At 36.5% G+C, this 19,786-nt stretch overlaps 3 protein-coding genes and 1 pseudogene across 3 annotated transcripts; 3 read left to right on the top strand and 1 right to left on the bottom strand.

The window, feature by feature from the left end:
• Positions 1 to 68: 68 nt before the first annotated feature.
• Positions 69 to 4,405, top strand: LOC139775454 (kelch-like protein 5). Its single transcript, XM_071711466.1, has 10 exons — positions 69 to 1,116; positions 1,520 to 1,681; positions 1,834 to 2,147; positions 2,345 to 2,440; positions 2,514 to 2,703; positions 2,855 to 3,079; positions 3,179 to 3,341; positions 3,488 to 3,700; positions 3,769 to 3,940; positions 4,032 to 4,405. The coding sequence occupies exons 1-10, from the start codon at positions 870 to 872 to the stop codon at positions 4,098 to 4,100; spliced, it is 1,851 nt and encodes a 616-aa protein (XP_071567567.1). The 5' UTR covers positions 69 to 869; the 3' UTR covers positions 4,101 to 4,405.
• Positions 4,406 to 4,895: 490 nt separating this feature from the next.
• LOC139775456 (kelch-like protein 5) lies at positions 4,896 to 8,716 on the top strand. The gene is made up of 10 exons (XM_071711468.1): positions 4,896 to 5,355; positions 5,758 to 5,919; positions 6,070 to 6,383; positions 6,601 to 6,696; positions 6,767 to 6,956; positions 7,108 to 7,365; positions 7,465 to 7,627; positions 7,799 to 8,011; positions 8,080 to 8,251; positions 8,343 to 8,716. Exons 1-10 carry the CDS (start codon positions 5,253 to 5,255, stop codon positions 8,409 to 8,411), a joined length of 1,740 nt encoding a protein of 579 aa, XP_071567569.1. The 5' UTR covers positions 4,896 to 5,252; the 3' UTR covers positions 8,412 to 8,716.
• A 527-nt stretch (positions 8,717 to 9,243) lies between these two features.
• On the bottom strand, positions 9,244 to 14,814 carry LOC139775464 (kelch-like protein 5). Its single transcript, XM_071711476.1, has 10 exons — positions 14,200 to 14,814; positions 13,625 to 13,786; positions 13,154 to 13,467; positions 11,277 to 11,372; positions 11,014 to 11,203; positions 10,596 to 10,862; positions 10,334 to 10,496; positions 9,949 to 10,161; positions 9,709 to 9,880; positions 9,244 to 9,619 (listed from the first exon to the last, which is right to left on the bottom strand). Exons 1-10 carry the CDS (start codon positions 14,636 to 14,638, stop codon positions 9,566 to 9,568), a joined length of 2,070 nt encoding a protein of 689 aa, XP_071567577.1. The 5' UTR covers positions 14,639 to 14,814; the 3' UTR covers positions 9,244 to 9,565.
• A 668-nt stretch (positions 14,815 to 15,482) lies between these two features.
• On the top strand, positions 15,483 to 19,622 carry LOC139775455 (kelch-like protein 5; annotated as a pseudogene).
• Positions 19,623 to 19,786: the final 164 nt, after the last annotated feature.

Here is a 19,786-nt window from a genome sequence, read left to right as displayed (position 1 = left end):
TAAAATTAGGAAAATACTTTTATTTAATTTTTTAAAGCGAGAAATATTGTGCTCCATCGGATTACATATATTAATAAATGTAAGAATTATTTATTTTAACAGGTCAATGTGATCAACTTTGATCAGCATTAGTCACGCTTAAAATCTTTTTCACTTGTAAGAAAAGGGTGACTAAAAACTGTGACTCGCAGTCTATATAAAAAAAGGAATCAGGTGACCAGAAATGATCTTTCAAGGTTTCCAGTGCAGTGACAAAGAGAATGCAGTTTAAACTAGTCGGCATCATGTTTTGAACAATAAAAATCAACAAATCTAGTTTCAAGTCCGATGAACATTTGCGTAAACTCATGTTTAATAAATGAACGGCCCCGTTCCCAATACATTCTACCTTCCAACGCAAAGTATCTGTAGTGTGTACAGATATGTAACACACGCAGATATGCATGCACGTGTGTGGCGTGTGAAAAGGAGAGAGTAGGTGTCAAAGTGAAAAAAAGGAGCAAGTATATGCAGCTAATGCAGCTCCATGGGCTTTCGCTACCACCACGCTTTGGCGGCTGTGTATATGCGCCTGGCTCTTTGTTTATCCTCCGTATGACGTACGGGCGTCGCGCAGCGAACAACGGGAGACTCGATGCGGCTGGGGCTGGCAGGAACGGCAGTAGTCAGTGCCGAGACTGCCGAGTGCCGAGTGCGCTGACCCGTAGGACAGGCTGGACGGGTAGCGATGGTCGTTGACCGCGGTTGAACGCGATCCATTGTTTACATCGGCGCGCATCTCGGCGCATCCTGAAGAACTCGCGCCGGGCGCCGTCTCCTCGTTGGCGATCTCGCCGCAACAAAGGACCGCAACGCGGCCGCGAGTGAACATGTCGAGAGCAGCGGGAAGCTCTCCCGCGAGAGCGGCGAACAAAGGCGAGCAGCAGCAACAGCAACAGCAACAGCAGCAGCAGCAGCAGGAATTCCCGCTGGGCCTGGATAAAGACGCCAGCGAGCACAGCATCTCCAGCATGATGTCATGCGTGTCCATCTCGCCGAAGCACGCGGAAAGTAGCCTCCGAATTATGGAGAGTTATCTGCACAAGCAACAGCTGACAGACGTCACGCTGATCGCGGGTGAGTGTACCCGCCCTTTACCGGGCTCCGGGATGCTTTTTGTTTTGATAACAACGCACCTATGTGTCAACTGTCAATTGGACTTATAATGATTCAGATGATAATGGTTAATCAAATGTTTTAATTAATAAAAATGAGAGGAGAGTTATTATTTTATCCCAATATGTTTTTAAAAAATATGTGCATTTTCATATATATTTTTATGTATATTTTTATGTATAATATCAAGATTCAAAGAGAAATTCTTTTTATTATTAAAAGTTGTTATTCAAAGTTTTTAACCAGTAAAAATTGAAGAGAGAGTATATTTTGTACACAACATATTGAAAATATTCTTCGCACTCGATAAACTTGTGACATCCCATTTCTCATATTTTTTTTCTCTGTTCTGTGCTTTTCTTAGGAAACAAGCGTGTCCCAGCTCATCGATTAGTACTCAGTGCTGGCTCTGAATATTTTGCTGCCATGTTCACAAGCTCTCTGCGAGAGTCGGCACAAAATGAAATAGAATTAATGGATGTTGATGGAGATGCTTTATGGGCTTTGGTTCTTTATTGTTATACAGGTAATTCTGCTTGAGAAAATATGTTTCATGTAAGAAAACATTTCGCAAATATTAACGTTACGATAAAGGCATTTGCAGATATTTTTTTCTTAAGCCGTTCTTGTTAATTTTTGGATTTCTTATCAATTCTTAATGTTTTTGTATACTTGCAGGTTGCATAGAATTGCAGGAAGATAGCGTAGAGACTCTACTTGCAACAGCATGTTTGTTACAATTGAATCCAGTTATTAAAGCGTGCTGTCAGTTTCTCGTCAAACAACTTCACCCAAGCAACTGTCTGGGCATACGGATGTTCGCCGATACGCAGGGTTGTTCGGAATTGCTTGAATACGCACACGCATATACTACCAAACATTTCATGGAAGTTACAAAAAATCAAGAATTCTTACTGCTATCTGCCAATGAAGTTGCGAAGTTACTTGAATCTGAGGATCTTAATGTCCCCTCGGAAGAAACTATCTTTCATGTAAGACAACTGTTTGTTGAGCGAACCAATTTATATGAAATATTAAGGAGATGTTATCATAGCTATAAGTTTTTTATACTATTGATCATAAATATATTTCTATAATTGCTTAACCAAATATTTCATACAAATGCAATTAAAATTTCTAAGCTGAGATACAGAAATAAATAGAATCGTTATTATCATTATTGTTTCAGGCTCTAGTGACTTGGCTGGAACACGATCCAGAAAACAGGAGCAAAGATGCCAGTAAATTATTAGGTTTAGTCAAATTACCATTGCTATCACCCGCGGTAAGTTCATCGACAGCTCAATTTTTTTATTCGACAGAACTTGTGCATTAGTTCAACTAATAAATCAAAACAGTTTATAGCTGACAATATTGAGAGTAACGAAATGTTCAAAGACCAAAGAATGGCGCAGGAATTAGTAATGGAAGCATTGAAGTATCATTTGCTGCCTGAGCGAAGACCTTTGCTTCAAACAGGCAGAACAAAACCCAGAAAAGCCACTGTGGGTACGTTGTTAGCTGTCGGAGGGATGGACGCCAATAAAGGTAATTTATTATATCCAAAATGAATTATTTAATATTAATCGCATAACTGATAATTAATCTATCACGATTAATGTAAGGAAAAAATATTATGCCAATATTGTCGCACTATTTTACTTTTTGCAAGCAAAATAATTTGCAACGTACTTTCTAGGTGCAACATCTATAGATGCATTTTCATTACGCGATAATGCCTGGAGATCTTTAGCAGCCATGAGCAGTAGAAGATTACAATTTGGCGCAGTGGTAGTCGATAAAAAATTGATTGTCGCAGGCGGTAGAGACGGTTTAAAAACATTGAACACAGTCGAATGCTTCGACTTCTCCACTCTTACGTGGAGCACTCTACCACCTATGAATGTTCATCGACACGGATTAGGTATGTGCAAATGCATGAGAATTTGCAAAATTAATGTGCAATTTATTTCATTTATTCATAATCAAACCCTGGCAAATACGTTATAATATTCTTTCTCAGGAGTAGCAGTCTTAGGTGGACCTTTATATGCTGTTGGTGGTCACGACGGTTGGAGTTTTCTTGATGCGGTAGAGAGATGGGATCCGGCAACACGTCAGTGGAGTTCAATATGTCCTATGTCTATACAAAGATCTACAGTCGGTGTAGCTGTGTTAAATGATAAGTAAGTCTTTACAGATAAATTATTAAATTTATATGTCATATCTTTTTTCAACCATTTTAATTTCCTTTTTCGTACGTGTCTTCGTATAAATATTATTTTATTAACTTTAAATTTGATTAAATATTAAATTTTTTATAATGTTTTAGATTGTATGCCGTAGGAGGAAGAGATATCAGTTCCTGCTTAAATACGGTAGAATGTTACGATCCGCACACGAACAAATGGACACCGTGCGCACCTATGTCGAAGCGACGAGGCGGCGTAGGCGTAGGAGTAGTGAATGGTTGTCTTTATGCACTCGGTGGTCACGACGCTCCAGCTAGCAATCCAAATGCTAGCAGATTCGACTGTGTAGAAAGGTATAAAGCCGCTGTTACATTATATGTTAAAACTTTCAAGTTATATATAATGCGATGTAACAATATAGATATGATCCTAAAACCGATACGTGGACTATGGTTGCGCCAATGAGTGTGCCCCGGGATGCAGTTGGTGTGTGCATATTAGGTGACCGACTTATGGCCGTGGGAGGATACGACGGCCAACAATATCTCACACTAGTGGAAGCCTACGATCCACATCTCAACGAATGGGAACCTGTGAGTGTATAAACTATTCCTGTAATTGAATATGGTAAATAGAAATAATTGTAAATGTATTTTGTAAACTTAAACATGTTTATGTTTGCAGGTTGCTCCTCTTAAGGCTGGCCGTGCGGGACCGTGTGTTGTTGTAAAAAATTTAACCAATAACATGTAGATTATTTTTACTAAACGATCAGTAATTGGATTTGCTAATTATGCAATTTATATTTGTAATTACATATGATTTAGGTGTTTCAGAAATATGACAGAATCTGCTCTCTTGTGATATTGCATGCATGTTAAATTAATCACATTGTTATTTTTCTGAAACAATTTTAGATAATTTTACATTTAAATAAGTATTATATTTCTTCTTAGCATGTAACAATTTTTATAGGATTTTTACATTTTCGTACTGTATTGAAAATATTTCAACCATTGTAACTATCAAACATTATATTTGGCACTTGTTTGTATATACATGATGATAATGATTAGTAGTTCCTTTAAATCCCAAGTGGAACATAAGGTCTCCTATAAGGTTTCAGTAATCGCTTTAAGTTCAGATGTACGAGGTGATTAGCCCACAGCTCCCTGGCATGGTGACAAATAGGAGATACACCTATCAATTTTCAGCTGTATTTTGGACCAATGCATACGTTTCAAATTCGCGCACTTTTGCATGCGCGTGCGGCCACGGAGCATGCGCATGTGGCCACAGAGCTAAAGGCCATCGCACACAAAATTGCATAGGCTGCATCATGGTGGAAGGAAACAGGTTGCATATAAGCATAGCATAAGTCCGCTGGACCAATGAGCATCTTATGTAAATCAATATGGCGACTTTATGCTGGATGCTCGTTGGTTTAGCGGTCTTATGCTACGCTTATGCTAAGCTATGCATTTTGTGTGCGATGGCCTTTAAGCGGGGAGCACACACTTCTGCACAACGCATAATGCGTAAGCATAAGAAAATTGATTGGTCTATTTTCTTATGCACATGTATATGGACCAATCAGTTTTCTTATGCTTACGCATTATGCGTTGTGCAGAAGTGTGTGCTCACGGCTCACGGCTTTAGAGCATGCACATGTTGTCGCGGGGCAATTCGCTCAACGTTCGCGGACCAGTTCGGACGTGTTTTGTCCGGAAGGAAAATTTGTTTAACCTGAGAGTCGTCAACTTTAACGCTAAATATCTCGCTTCGCAGGGCAGACCGCTGCATTTTTCTGCCAGATTCTTTCGTTTCGTGTCAAAACTCGTCGAATGAGCATAATTTTATTGATATTCGAGGTGCAGGGTGCAGCGCGTATTCTAAATACCCACAATGTCATGCGTGTCTATCTCGCCGAAGCACGCGGAAAGTAGTCTCCAAATTATGGAGAGTTATCTGCACAAGCAACAGCTGACAGACGTCACGCTGATCGCGGGTGAGTGTACTCGCCCTTTACCGGGCTCCGGGATGCTTTTTGTTTTGATAACAACATCTATGTGTCAACTACTGTCAATTGGACTTGTAATGATTCAGATGATAATGGTTAATCAAATGTTTTAATTAATAAAAATGAGAGGAGAGTTATTATTTTATCCCAATATGTTTACATAAAAAATGTGCATTTTCATATATATTTTTATGTATATTTTCATGTATAATATCAAGATTCAAAGAAAAATTCTTTTTATTATTAAAAGTTATTCAAAGTTTTTAACCAGTAAAAATTGAAGAGAGAATATATTTTGTACACAACATATTGGAAATATTCTTTGCACTCGATGAACTTGTGACATCCCATTTCTCATATTTTTTTTTCTCTGTTCTGTGCTTTTCTTAGGAAATAAGCGTGTCCCAGCTCATCGAATAGTACTCAGTGCTGGCTCTGAATATTTTGCTGCCATGTTCACAAGCTCTCTGCGAGAGTCGGCACAAAATGAAATAGAATTAATGGATGTTGATGGAGATGCTTTATGGGCTTTGGTTCTTTATTGTTATACAGGTAATTCTGCTTGAGAAGATATGTTTCATGTAAGAAAACATTTCACGAATATTAACGTTACGATAAAGGCATTTACAGATATATTTTTTAAGCCGTTCTTGTTAATTTTTGGATTTCTTGTCAATTCTTAATGTTTTTGTATACTTGCAGGTTGCATAGTATTGCAGGAAGATAGCGTAGAGACTCTACTTGCAACAGCATGTAAGTTACAATTGAATCCAGTTATTAAAGCGTGCTGTCAGTTTCTCATCGAACAACTTCACCCAAGCAACTGTCTGGGCATACGGATGTTCGCCGATACGCAGGGTTGTTCGGAATTGGTTGAATACGCACATGCATACACTACCAAACATTTCATGGAAGTTACAAAAAGTCAAGAATTCTTACTGCTATCTGCCAATGAAGTTGCAAAGTTGCTTGAATCTGAGGATCTTAATGTTCCCTCGGAAGAAACTATCTTTCATGTAAGACAACTGTTTGTTGAGCGAACCAATTTATATGAAATATTCAGAAGGAGATGTTATCATAGCTATAAGTTTTTTATACTATTGATCATGAATATACAAATATGTATTTCTATAATTGCTTGAGCAAATATTTCATACAAATGCAATTAAAATACCTTAGCTGAGATTGAGATACAGAATAAATAGAATCGTTATTGTTTTATTATTATTTCAGGCTCTAGTGACTTGGCTGGAACATGATCCAGAAAACAGGAGCAAAGATGCCAGTAAATTATTAGGTTTAGTCAAATTACCATTGTTGTCACCCGCGGTAAGTTTATCGACAGCTCAATTTTTTCACTCGACAGAACTTGTGCATTAGCACTAATAAATCAAAACAGTTTATAGCTGACAATATTAAGAGTAACGAAATGTTCAAAAACCAAAGAATGGTGCAGGAATTAGTAATGGAAGCATTTGAGTATCATTTGTTGCCTGAGCGAAGACCTTTGCTTCAAACAGGCAGAACGAAACCCAGAAAAGCCACTGTGGGTACGTTGTTAGCTATCGGAAGGATGGTCGCCAAGGAAGGTAATTTATTATATCTAAAATGAATTATTTAATATTAATCGCATAACTGATAATTAATCGATCACGATTAATGTAAAGAAAAGATGTTATGCCAATATTGTCGCACTATTTTAGTTTTTCCAAGCGAAATAATTTGCAACGTACTTTCTAGGTCTACCTATAGAGGCATTTTCATTACGCGATAATGCCTGGAGATCTCTAGATGAATTTGGCGATAATTTCTGGTCATCTGTATCACTCATAACCCGTAGATTACAATGTGGCGCAGTAGTATTCGATAAAAAATTGATTGTCGCGGGCGGTTTTAATAGAGACGGTTCAAAAACATTGAACACAGTAGAATGCTTCGATTTCTCCACTCTTAAGCGGAGCTGTCTACCGCGTATGAATGTTCCTCGACAAGGATTAGGTATGTGCAAATGCATGAGAATTTGCAAAATTAATGTGCAATTTATTTCATTTATTCATAATCAAATCCTGGCAAATACGTTATAATATTCTTTCTCAGGAGTGGCAGTCTTAGGTGGACTTTTATATGCTGTTGGTGGTCACGATGGTCGTTGTTTTCTTAATGCGGTAGAGAGATGGGATCCGGGAACAGGTCAGTGGAGTTCAATATGTCCTATGTCCGTACAAAGATCTGCAGTCGGTGTAGCTGTGTTAAATGATAAGTAAGTCTTTACAGATAAATTATTAAATTTATATGTCATATCTGTTTTCAACCATTTTAATTTCTTTTTTAGTACGTGTCTTCGTATAAATATTATTTTATTAACTTTAAATCTTATTAAATATTAAATTTTTTTAAATAAATTTGATATTAAATTTTGATGATGTTTTAGATTGTATGCCGTAGGAGGAAGAGATATCAGTTCCTGCTTAAATACAGTAGAATGTTACGATCCGCACACGAACAAATGGACACCGTGCGCACCTATGTCGAAGAGACGAGGCGGCGCAGGCGTAGGAGTAGTGAATGGTTGTATTTATACACTCGGTGGTGTCGAGACTCCAACTAGCAATCCCAATGCTAGCAGATTCGACTGTGTAGAAAGGTATAAAGCCGCTGTTACATTATATGTTAAAGCTTTCAAGTTATATATAATACGATGTAACAATATAGATATGATCCTAAAACCGATACGTGGACTATGGTTGCGCCAATGAGTGTGCCCCGGAGTTCAGTTGGTGTGTGCGTATTAGGTGACCGACTTATGGCCGTGGGAGGATGCGACGGCCAACAATATCTCACACTAGTGGAAGCCTACGATCCACATCTCAACGAATGGGAACCTGTGAGTGTATAAACTATTCCTGTAATTGAATATGGTAAATAGAAATAATTGTAAATGTATTTTGCAAACTTAAACATTTATATGTTTGTAGGTTGCTCCTCTTAAGGCTGGCCGTGCGGGACCCTGCGTTGTTGTAAAAAATTTGACCAATAACATGTAGATTATTTTTACTAAACGATCAGTAACTGCACTTGCTAATTATGCAATTTATATTTGTAATTACATATGATTTAGGTGTTTCAGAAATATGGCAGAATCTGCTCTCTTGTGATATTGCATGCATATTAAATTAATCACATTGTTATTTTTCTGAAACAATTTTAGATAATTTTACATTTAAATAAGTATTATATTTCTTCTTAGCATGTAACAATTTTTATAGGATTTTTACATTTTCGTACTGTATTGAAAAAATTTCAACCATTGTAACTATCAAACATTATATTTGGCACTTGTTTGTATTTACATGATGATAATGATTAGTAGTTCCTTTAAATCCCAAGTGGAACATAAGGTCACCTATAAGGTTTCAGTAATCACTTTGAATTCAGATGTACAGGGTGATTAGCCCACAGCACCCTGGCATGGTGACAAATAGGAGATACACCTATCAATTTTCAGCTATATTTTGGACCAATGCATACTTATATTTCAAATTTGCGCACTTTTGCATGCGCGTGCGGCCACGGAGTATGCGCATGTGGCCGCGGGGCATTTCGTAATCGCTACATCTTGTCGGTACGACAGGTTTCATAACCTGATGCAACGAAAATGTTCTTGTTAGCTGGAGTCGATAGATTAGATCGCGAACTCACTGTAGGACAAATGCAAGGTATATAACTGAAAATTGATAGGTGTATCTCCTGTTGGTCACCATGCCAGGGTGCTGTGAGCTAATCACCCCGTACATACATCTGAATTTAAAGCGATTACTGAAACGTCATAGGAAACCTTATGTTCTACTTGGGATTTAAAGGAACTAATCATTATCATCATGTACAAACAAGTGCCAAATATAATGTTTGACAGTTACAATGGTTGAAATTTTTTCAATACAGTACGAAAATGTGTAAAAATCCTACAAAAATTGTTACAAGCTAAGAAGAAATATAATACTTATTTAAATGTAAAATAATCTAAAATTGTTTCAGAATAATAACAATGTGACTATTTTAACATGCATGCAATATCACAAGAGAGCAGATTCTGTCTTATTTCTGAAACACCTAAATCGTATGTAATTACACATATAAATTGCATAATTATCAAGTCCAATTACTGATTGTTTAGTAAAAATAATCTACATGTTATTGGTTAATTTTTTACAACAACGCAGGTTCCCGCACGGCCAGCCTTAAGAGGAGCAACCTACAAACATAAACATGTTTAAGTTTACGAAATACATTTACAATTATTTCTATTTACCATATTCGATTACAGGAATAGTTTACACTCACAGGTTCCCATTCGTTGAGATGTGGATCGTAGGCTTCCACTAGTGTGAGATATTGTTGGCCGTCGTATCCTCCCACGGCCATAAGTCGGTCACCTAATACGCACACACCAACTGCACTCCGGGGCACACTCATTGGCGCAACCATAGTCCACGTATCGGTTTTAGGATCATATCTATATTGTTACATCGCATTATATATAACTTGAAAGCTTTAACATATAATGTAACAGCGGCTTTATACCTTTCTACACAGTCCAATATGCTAGCATTGGGATTGTTAGCTGGAACGTCGTAACCACCGAGTGCATAAAGACAACTATTCACTACTCCTACGCCTACGCCGCCTCGTCTCTTCGACATAGGTGCGCACGGTGTCCATTTGTTCTTGTGCGGATCGTAACATTCTACTGTATTTAAGCAGGAACTGATATCTCTTCCTCCTACGGCATACAATCTAAAACATCATAAAAAATTTAATATCAAATTTATTTTAAAAAATTCAATATTTAATAAGATTTAAAGTTAATAAAATAATATTTATACGAAGACACGTACTAAAAAGGAAATTAAAATGATTGAAAACAGATATGACATATAAATTTAATAATTTATCTGTAAAGACTTGCTTATCATTTAACACAGCTACACCGACTTCAGTTCTTTGTATGGACATAGGACATATTGAACTCCACTGACATGTTCCCGGATCCCATCTCTCTACTGCATTAAGAAGATAATCACCGTCGTAACCACCAACAGCATATAAAAGTCCACCTAAGACTGCCACTCCTGAGAAAGAATATTATAACGTATTTGCCAGGATTTGATTATGAATAAATGAAATAAATTGCACATTAATTTTGCAAATTCTTACACATTTGCACATACCTAATCCTTGTCGACGAACATTCATAGGTGGTAGAGTGCTCGACGTAAGAGTGGAGAAATCGACGCATTGTACTGTGTTCAATATCCTAAAACCGCTTTTACCGCCCGCGACAATCAATTTTTTATCGACTACTACTGCGCCAAATTGAAATCTTCCACGGCTTATAAGTGATACAGCAAATGATACAGATGACCAGGATTTATCGCAAAATTCTAGAGATCTCCAGGCATTATCGCGTAATGAAAATGCCTCTACAGATGGTGCACCTAGAAAGTACGTTGCAAATTATTTCGCTTGGAAAAACTAAAATAGTGCGACAATATTGGCATAACATATTTTCTTTACATTAATCGTGATCGATTAATTATCAGTTATGCGATTAATATTAAATAATTCATTTTGAATATAATAAATTACTTTGATAGGCGTTCTTCATTCCGATAGCTAACAACGTACCCACAGTGGCTTTTCTGGGTTTCGTTCTGCCTGTTTGAAGCAAAGGTCTTCGCTCAGGCAGCAAATGATACTTAAATGCTTCCATTACTAATTCCTGCGCCATTCTTTGGTCTTTGAACATTTCGTTACTCTCAATATTGTCAGCTATAAACTGTTTTGATTTATTAGTTGAGCTAATTCACAAGTTCTGTCGAGTGAAAAAATTGAGCTGTCGATGAACTTACCGCGGGTGATAGCAATGGTAATTTGACTAAACCTAATAATTTACTGGCATCTTTGCTCCTGTTTTCTGGATCGTGTTCCAGCCAAGTAACTAGAGCCTGAAACAATAATGATAATAACGATTCTATTTATTTCTGTATCTCAGCTTAGAAATTTTAATTGCATTTGTATGAAATAGTCCGGTCAAAGTAGACATTCAAGGTTACAATAATTCCGATAGAGCTGAAAATTTGTACGAATGTTCGGAACACCATTATAAATGAACTGTGAAAAGTCCCCATACATCCTGTGCCTGGAAAAAATTTTATTCAAGGTCAAAGGTGGCAAAAATGGGTTTTTCGTGTTTTTCAGCCGAATGGTAAGTTTTATCATAAAAATAGCTTAGACAATAATTGTAGATCGTGCAATTATCTATAATAATTGTCTCTATACTTTTTTCTGTAAGAGTCACCGTTTCCGAGATATAATCATTCAAAAAGTTGAAAAAGTGTGCAAGTAGAAACTTGCACATTGCTTCCTCATAGTTCTTAAGTGTGCAAGTAGAAGTAATTATTAGTATTTTTTTTGGCTTCCTCATAGAGAAAGCTTTGTGAACGAAGGTTTCTACTCTGATATGTGAAACTATCAACTTATGAAGTTGTCTTTTTTATAGACTAAATTTTTGATCGATGGAATTTAAAATTGCGCATAATTTCGTACAGTAAAAAAGAAATAAAGGATTAAGAGATCGTAATAATTCGTAAGTTTCTTACGAGCATTCTGCGAGTATTCTGCGCTCATACTTTGGACTTTTTGAGAGAATAGGTTGCCTCTATCGTGTTTTATTAAATGCGTTTTGTAGACAGTTTTATCGTGATAGTAAGAGAAACGGGGAACGGATTTTTTAAAATTTCAGTAAATTTGGTTGTTTTTTTTAACAGAAATCAGTAACCCCTTTATTATTAACAATTTTTATATAAAAATTTCAGTAAACTTGGTTGTTTCTTTTTTTAACAAAAATCGGTAATCCCTTTATTATTAACAATTTTTAATAATTCTATTATATTCTTCAGTCTTTTCTACCCCCATTTCATATATATCTGGTTAAGATTTGGTTGATTAGTTCTGGAGTTACAGAAATTTCGGTAAATTTGGCACAGACATAAACACACACATACATACATACCGACATTTTTTTTTAGGCGATATTTCGACGTTTTACAACAATATGAACATATTGGCAAAAAAAACTAAAAAACCAATCTTTTCTTTGGTTTCTTCTATCCCTATATAATTTTTTTAAATTTGGTTGACTAGATCCAACTTTATACGCAATCAAAGGTTCATATACGAATTTACGAAAACAAAGCTTCCTCCATGAGGAAGCAAAAACGGTGTTCTTCCAGTGATGTATGTACGCGGCGTACTTATGCATATTATGAAGAACACCGTTTTTTCAACTTTTTGAATGATTATATCTCGGAAACGGTGACTCTTACAGAAAAAAGTATAGAGACAATTATTATAGATAATTGCACGATCTACAATTATTGTCTAAGCTATTTTTATGATAAAACTTACCATTCGGCTGAAAAACACAAAAAACCCATTTTTGCCACCTTTGACCTTGAATACAATTTTTTCCAGGCACGGGATGTATGGGGACTTTTCACAGTTCATTTATAATGATGTTCCGAACATTCGTACGAATTTTCAGCTCTATCGGAATTATTGTAACCTTACCCCTATTTTTTGGGCTAAGTTGACCGGACTAAAATACTTGCTTAAGCAATTATAGAAATATATTTATGATCAATAGTATAAAAAACTTATAGCCACAATAACATCTCTTTCTTAATATTTCATATAAATGGGTTCGCTCAACAAACAGTTGTCTTACATGAAAGATAGTTTCTTCCGAGGGAACATTAAGATCCTCAGATTCCAGTAACTTGGCAACTTCATTGGCAGATAGCAGTAAGAATTCTTGATTTTTTGTAACTTCCACGAAATGTTTGGTAGTGTATGCGTGTGCGTATTCAACCAATTCCGAACAACCCTGCGTATCGGCGAACATCCGTATGCCCAGACAGTTGCTTGGGTGAAGTTGTTTGACGAGAAACTGACAACACGCTTTAATAACTGGATTAAATTGTAACAAACATGCTGTTGCAAGTAGAGCCTCTACGCTATCTTCCTGCAATTTTATGCAACCTGCAAGTATACAAAAAAACATGTTATTAAAAATTGACAAGAAATCCAAAAATTAACAAGAACGGCGTAAAAAAAATTTCTGCAAATGCCTTTATCGTAACGTTAATATTCGTGAAATGTTTTCTTACATGAAACATATCTTCTCAAGCAGAATTACCTGTATAACAATAAAGAACCAAAGCCCATAAAGCATCTCCGTCAACATTCATTAATTGTATTTCATTTTGTGCCGACTCTTGCAGAGGGCTTGTGAACATGGCAGCAAAATATTCAGAGCCAGCACTGAGTACTAATCGATGAACTGCGACACGCTTATTTCCTAAAAAAGCACAGAACAGAGAAAGAAAATATGAGAAATAGGATGTCACAAGTTTATCGAGTGCGAAGAATATTTCCAATATGTTGTGTACCAAATATACTCTCTCTTCAATTCTTACTGGTTAAAAACTTTGAATAACTTTTAATAATAAAAAGAATTTCTCTTTGAATCTTGATATTATACATAAAAATATAGATACATAAAAATATATATGAAAATGCACATTTTATGTAAAAATATCGGTATAAAATAATAACTCTCCTCGTTTTTATTAATTAAAATATTAAAACATTTGATTAACCATTATCATCTGAATCATTACAAGTCCAATTGACAGTTGACACATAGATGCGTTGTTATCGAAACAAAAAGCACCCCGGAGCCCGGTACGGGTAAAGGACGGGTACACTCACCCGCGATCAGCGTGACGTCTGTCAGCTGTTGCTTGTGCAGATAACTCTCCATAATTCGGAGGCTACTTTCCGCGTGGTTCGGCGAGATGGACACGCATGACATTGTGGACACTACTTGAAAAGCTGTTTGTTCTGGATGCGAGGTTGACTGAAAAGATTGTGTATACTTAATAAACTTTATTCTTACAACTAAACCTCGTGAATATCCGAAGTAGAGACAAAGGAAAACTGGGTAAATCTGAAGAATAGTGGCCTCCTCACCGATTTCGTTGAACTTAGGCTTAATCGATGCGTTTTTGCACAAAACGACCGAATCTGGCAGAAAAAAGTACGTTTCAAATTCGCTTACTATTGCATACGCTTGCGGCCACGGAGCATGCGCATGTGGCCGCGGGGCATGTTCGTAGTCGCTACATCTTGTCGGTATGACAGGTTTCATAACCTGATGCAACGAAAATGTTCTTGTTAGCTGGAGTCGATAGATTAGATCGCGAACTCACTGTAGGACAAATGCAAGGTATATAATTTGAATGCTGACGATGTAATTGACGATGCATAATTTTTGTGTAATATTTTAATAAAATAACTACTTGCTTTCCCACGGAAATAGGTAAATTCTAAATGCAAGTATTGCCCGGCTTGTGGGCACGCTGTTCATGAAGACGTCCCGGATAAAGTAGCGGAATTAAGCTATTGCTACGTTTATGGTCAGGCACAAGTTTGCAGAACCAGCGTCAGATTTTCCACGGGGTAAGCTAAAGTATGCTCCTCTATCTTCGCATTCACAATTTCATCGATATATTGACTTCTCCTATAAGGTTTCAGTAATCGCTTTAAATTCAGATGTATACGGGGTGATTAGCCTACTACAGCACCCTGGCATAGTGACAAATAGGAGATACACCTTCAATTTTCAGCTATATTTTGGACCAATGCATACTTACGTTTCAAATTCGCGTACTTTTGCATGCGCGTGCGGCCACGGAGCATGCGCATGTGGCCACAGAGCATCGCCAGCACATGTGGCCGCGGGGCATCACGGGGCATGTTCATGGTCGCTGCATCACGTCGGTATGACAGGATTCCTAACCTGAGAGTCGTCAACTTTAACGCTAAATATCTTGCTTCGTAGGGCAGACCGCCGCATTTTTCTGCCAGATTCTTTCGTTTCGTGTCAAAACTATTGGTTGTAAGCCAATAAAGGTTTCACTCGTGATATGAGAATGCGGCTTTAGCTTTAGAGAGAAGTCTTATGTTTTTCAGCAGAGCGTACTATCTGTTAGTTATGTATTCTCTGTTCTTTTTCGCCGTTTCTTCGCCATTATTTTGTGTCTCATTATAATAATAAATTAGTTTCTTCCTTGCAACATACGGCGTACTAAATTATAAAAACCATACCATTCATCAAAAACTCGTCGAATGAGCATAATTTTATTGATATTCGAGGTGCAGCGCGTATTCTAAATAATTACCCCCACAATGTCATGCGTGTCTATCTTGCCGAAGCACGCGGAAAGTAGCCTCCGAATTATGGAGAGTTATCTGCACAAGCAACAGCTGACGGACGTCACGCTGATCGCGGGTGAGTGTACCCGCCCTTTACCGGGCTCCGGGATGCTTTTTGTTTTGATAACCACGCACCTATGTGTCAACTGTCAATTGGACTTGTAATGATTCTAATGATAATGGTTAATCAAATGTTTTAATTAATAAAAACGAGGAGAGTTATTATTTTATCCCAATATGTTTTCATAAAATATGTGCATTTTCATATATATTTTTATGTATATTTTTATGTATAATATCAAGATTCAAAGAGAAATTCTTTTTATTATTAAAAGTTGTTATTCAAAGTTTTTAACCAGTAAAAATTGAAGAGAGAGTATATTTTGTGCACAACATATTGGAAATATTCTTCGCACTCGAACTTGTGACATGCCATTTCTCAAATTTTTTTTCTTTGTTCTGTGCTTTTCTTAGGAAATAAGCGTGTCCCAGCTCATCGATTAGTACTCAGTGCTGGCTCTGAATATTTTGCTGCCATGTTCACAAACCCTCTGCGAGAGTCGGCACAAAATGAAATAGAATTAATGGATGTTGATGGAGATGCTTTATGGGCTTTGGTTCTTTGTTGTTATACAGGTAATTCTGCTTGAGAAGATATGTTTCATGTAAGAAAACATTTCACGAATATTAACGTTACGATAAAGGCATTTACAGATATTTTTTTTAAGCCGTTTTTGTTAATTTTTGAATTTCTTGTCAATTCTTAATAACATGTTTTTTTGTATACTTGCAGGTTGCATAGAATTGCAGGAAGATAGCGTAGAGACTCTACTTGCAACAGCATGTAAGTTACAATTGAATCCAGTCATTAAAGCGTGCTGTCAGTTTCTCGTCAAACAACTTCACCCAAGTAACTGTCTGGGCATACGGATGTTCGCCGATACGCAGGGTTGTTCGGAATTGCTTGAATACGCACACGCATACACTACCAAACATTTCATGGAAGTTACAAAAAATCAAGAATTCTTACTGCTATCTGCCAATGAAGTTGCGAAGTTACTTGAATCTGAGGATCTTAATGTCCCCTCGGAAGAAACTATCTTTCATGTAAGACAACTGTTTGTTGAGCGAACCGATTTATATGAAATATTAAGGAGATGTTATCATAGCTATAAGTTTTTTATACTATTGATCATAAATATATTTCTATAATTGCTTAACCAAATATTTCATACAAATGCAATTAAAATTTCTAAGCTGAGATACAGAAATAAATAGAATCGTTATTATCATTATTGTTTCAGGCTCTAGTGACTTGGCTGGAACATGATCCAGAAAACAGGAGCAAAGATGCCAGTAAATTATTAGGTTTAGTCAAATTACCATTGCTATCACCCGCGGTAAGTTCATCGACAGCTCAATTTTTTTATTCGACAGAACTTGTGCATTAGTTCAACTAATAAATCAAAACAGTTTATAGCTGACAATATTGAGAGTAACGAAATGTTCAAAGACCAAAGAATGGCGCAGGAATTAGTAATGGAAGCATTGAAGTATCATTTGTTGCCTGAGCGAAGACCTTTGCTTCAAACAGGCAGAACGAAACCCAGAAAAGCCACTGTGGATACGTTGTTAGCTATCGGAAGGATGAACACATTGAACGCCGATAAAGGTAATTTATTATATCCAAAATGAATTATGTAATATTAATCGGATAACTGGTAATTAATTGATCACGATTAATGTAAAGACAATATATTATGCCAATATTGTCGCACTATTTTAGTTTTTCCAAGCGAAATAATTTGCAACGTTCTTTCTAGATGTCTATCCATCTATAGAGAGATTTTCATTACGCGATAATGCCTGGAGACCTCTAGATGAATTTTGCGATAAACCCTGGTCATCTGTATCACTCATAAGCCGTAGATTACACTTTGGCGCAGTAGTAGTCGATAAAAAATTGATTGTCGCGGGCGGTAGAGACTGGTCAAAAACATTGAACACAGTAGAATGCTTCGATTTCTCCACTCTTAAGCGGAGCTGTCTACCGCGTATGAATGTTCCTCGACAAAAATTAGGTATGTGCAAATGCATGAGAATTTGCAAAATTAATGTGCAATTTATTTCATTTATTCATAATCAAACCCTGGCAAATACGTTATAATATTCTTTCTCAGGAGTAGCAGTCTTAGGTGGACTTTTATATGCTGTTGGTGGTTACGACGGTCGTTGTTTTCTTAATGCGGTAGAGAGATTGGGATCCGGGAACAAGTCAGTGGATTTCAACATGTCCTATGTCCGTACAAAGATCTGGAATCGGTGTAGCTGTGTTAAATGATAAGTAAGTCTTTACAGATAAATTATTAAATTTATATGTCATATCTGTTTTCAGTCATTTTAAGTTCCTTTTTAGTACGTGTCTTCGTATAAATATTGTTTTATTAACTTTAAATCTTATTAAATATTAAATTTTTTTAAATAAATTTGATATTAAATTTTTTATGATGTTTTAGATTGTATGCCGTAGGAGGAAGATATATCAGTTCCTGCTTAAATACGGTAGAATGTTACGATCCGCACACGAACAAATGGACACCGTGCGCACCTATGTCGAAGAGACGAATCGACGTAGGCGTAGGAGTAGTGAATGGTTGTCTTTATGCACTCGGTGGTTACGATTTTTCACTTAGCAATCTCAATGTTAACATATTGGACTGTGTAGAAAGTTATAAAGCCGCTGTTACATTATATGTTAAAGCTTTCAAGTTATATATAATGCAATGTAACAATATAGATATGATCCTAAAACCGATACGTGGACTATGGTTGCGCCAATGAGTGTGCCCCGGGATGCAGTTGGTGTGTGCATATTAGGTGACCGACTTATGGCTGTGGGAGGATACGACGGCCAACAATATCTCACACTAGTGGAAGCCTACGATCCACATCTCAACGAATGGGAACCTGTGAGTGTATAAACTATTCCTGTAATTGAATATGGTAAATAGAAATAATTGTAAATGTATTTCGTAAACTTCAACATGTTTATGTTTGTAGGTTGCTCCTCTTAACGCTGGCCGTACGGGACCCTGTGTTGTTGTAAAAAATTTGACCAATAACATGTAGATTATTCTTACTAAACGATCAGTAATTGGACTTGCTAATTATGCAATTTATATTTGTAATTACATATGATTTAGGTGTATTGAAAACATTTCAACCATTGTAACTATCAAACATTATATTTGGCACTTATTTGTACATGATGATAATGATTAGTTCCTTTAAGTCCTAAGTGGAACATGAGGTCTCCTATGAGGTTTCAGTAATCGCTTTAAATTCAGATGTACGGGGTGATTAGCTCACAGCACCTTGGCATGGTGACAAATAGGAGATACACCTATCAATTTTTAGCTATCTTTTGGACCAAAGGTTTAATGTCTTTCTGAAAGCCCCCCCCCCTTCGTTAATTTCTCGTGCGAAAGGGCAGTTTAGAATATTAAAATTCCCATGATCAGAGTGGAATCAAGCCCAGATTTTTATGATTACAATCTGGCGCTTTACCAATAGACTCACTGCCACCTTTATTTGTACATAATACCTCGATTTTATATAAATTTTTAGTGTAATGAATAAATGACAATGTTGAAATTTGTCCATCATATTAATCCACAGATGTCTGTTGTTAATGAAGTAGACATTTGTGGTGGACGGAGATCTGCGCGAAACGGACGAGTTTTCGATCCATCCGTATTCTCTCATTGGACAGAGTACTTATAGAATATACGTACAATTTTTAATAAAATATAGATATACATATACATACATATAAACATGTTTCCTCATAAAAGTAACATTGTTTTTCATAAATGTCTATATTATTTTGTATAATAAATCATATGTAATAAATTGTATCCAGTTCTATTAAAAATGAATGATATAAACCAAGAGTGCTAGAAACAGGAAAAAAATTAATATTGTAGATATAAATACTTCGAGTGATCGCGATGTCTGTGCGTGAGATTATACTGACAATAAAAATCAAAATTTAATAAACTTGAAGTTTGATAAAGGAAGA

Source organism: Temnothorax nylanderi, unplaced genomic scaffold (assembly GCF_030848795.1).
Source record: "Temnothorax nylanderi isolate EJ_2023f unplaced genomic scaffold, tnyl_v1.0 TNYL_tig0099_pilon, whole genome shotgun sequence".
Taxonomy (NCBI): Eukaryota; Metazoa; Arthropoda; class Insecta; order Hymenoptera; family Formicidae; genus Temnothorax; species Temnothorax nylanderi.
Note: the sequence above shows the minus strand (reverse complement) of the source record. Positions and strands in the feature narration are given on the sequence as shown.

Bases quoted from the DNA above. Each gene is read 5' to 3' on its own strand.
- LOC139775454 (XM_071711466.1), top strand. From the start codon at position 870: ATGTCGAGAGCAGCGGGAAGCTCTCCCGCGAGAGCGGCGAACAAAGGC. The intron at 1,682-1,833 runs GTAATTCTGCTT...GTATACTTGCAG, and splicing joins GGTTCTTTATTGTTATACAG to GTTGCATAGAATTGCAGGAA. The intron at 3,701-3,768 runs GTATAAAGCCGC...GTAACAATATAG, and splicing joins AGATTCGACTGTGTAGAAAG to ATATGATCCTAAAACCGATA.
- LOC139775456 (XM_071711468.1), top strand. From the start codon at position 5,253: ATGTCATGCGTGTCTATCTCGCCGAAGCACGCGGAAAGTAGTCTCCAA. The intron at 5,920-6,069 runs GTAATTCTGCTT...GTATACTTGCAG, and splicing joins GGTTCTTTATTGTTATACAG to GTTGCATAGTATTGCAGGAA. The intron at 7,628-7,798 runs GTAAGTCTTTAC...ATGATGTTTTAG, and splicing joins GTAGCTGTGTTAAATGATAA to ATTGTATGCCGTAGGAGGAA.
- LOC139775464 (XM_071711476.1), bottom strand. From the start codon at position 14,638: ATGAAACCTGTCATACCGACAAGATGTAGCGACTACGAACATGCCCCG. The intron at 13,787-14,199 runs GTGAGTGTACCC...GTGCTTTTTTAG, and splicing joins AGACGTCACGCTGATCGCGG to GAAATAAGCGTGTCGCAGTT. The intron at 9,881-9,948 runs GTATAAAGCCGC...GTAACAATATAG, and splicing joins ATATTGGACTGTGTAGAAAG to ATATGATCCTAAAACCGATA.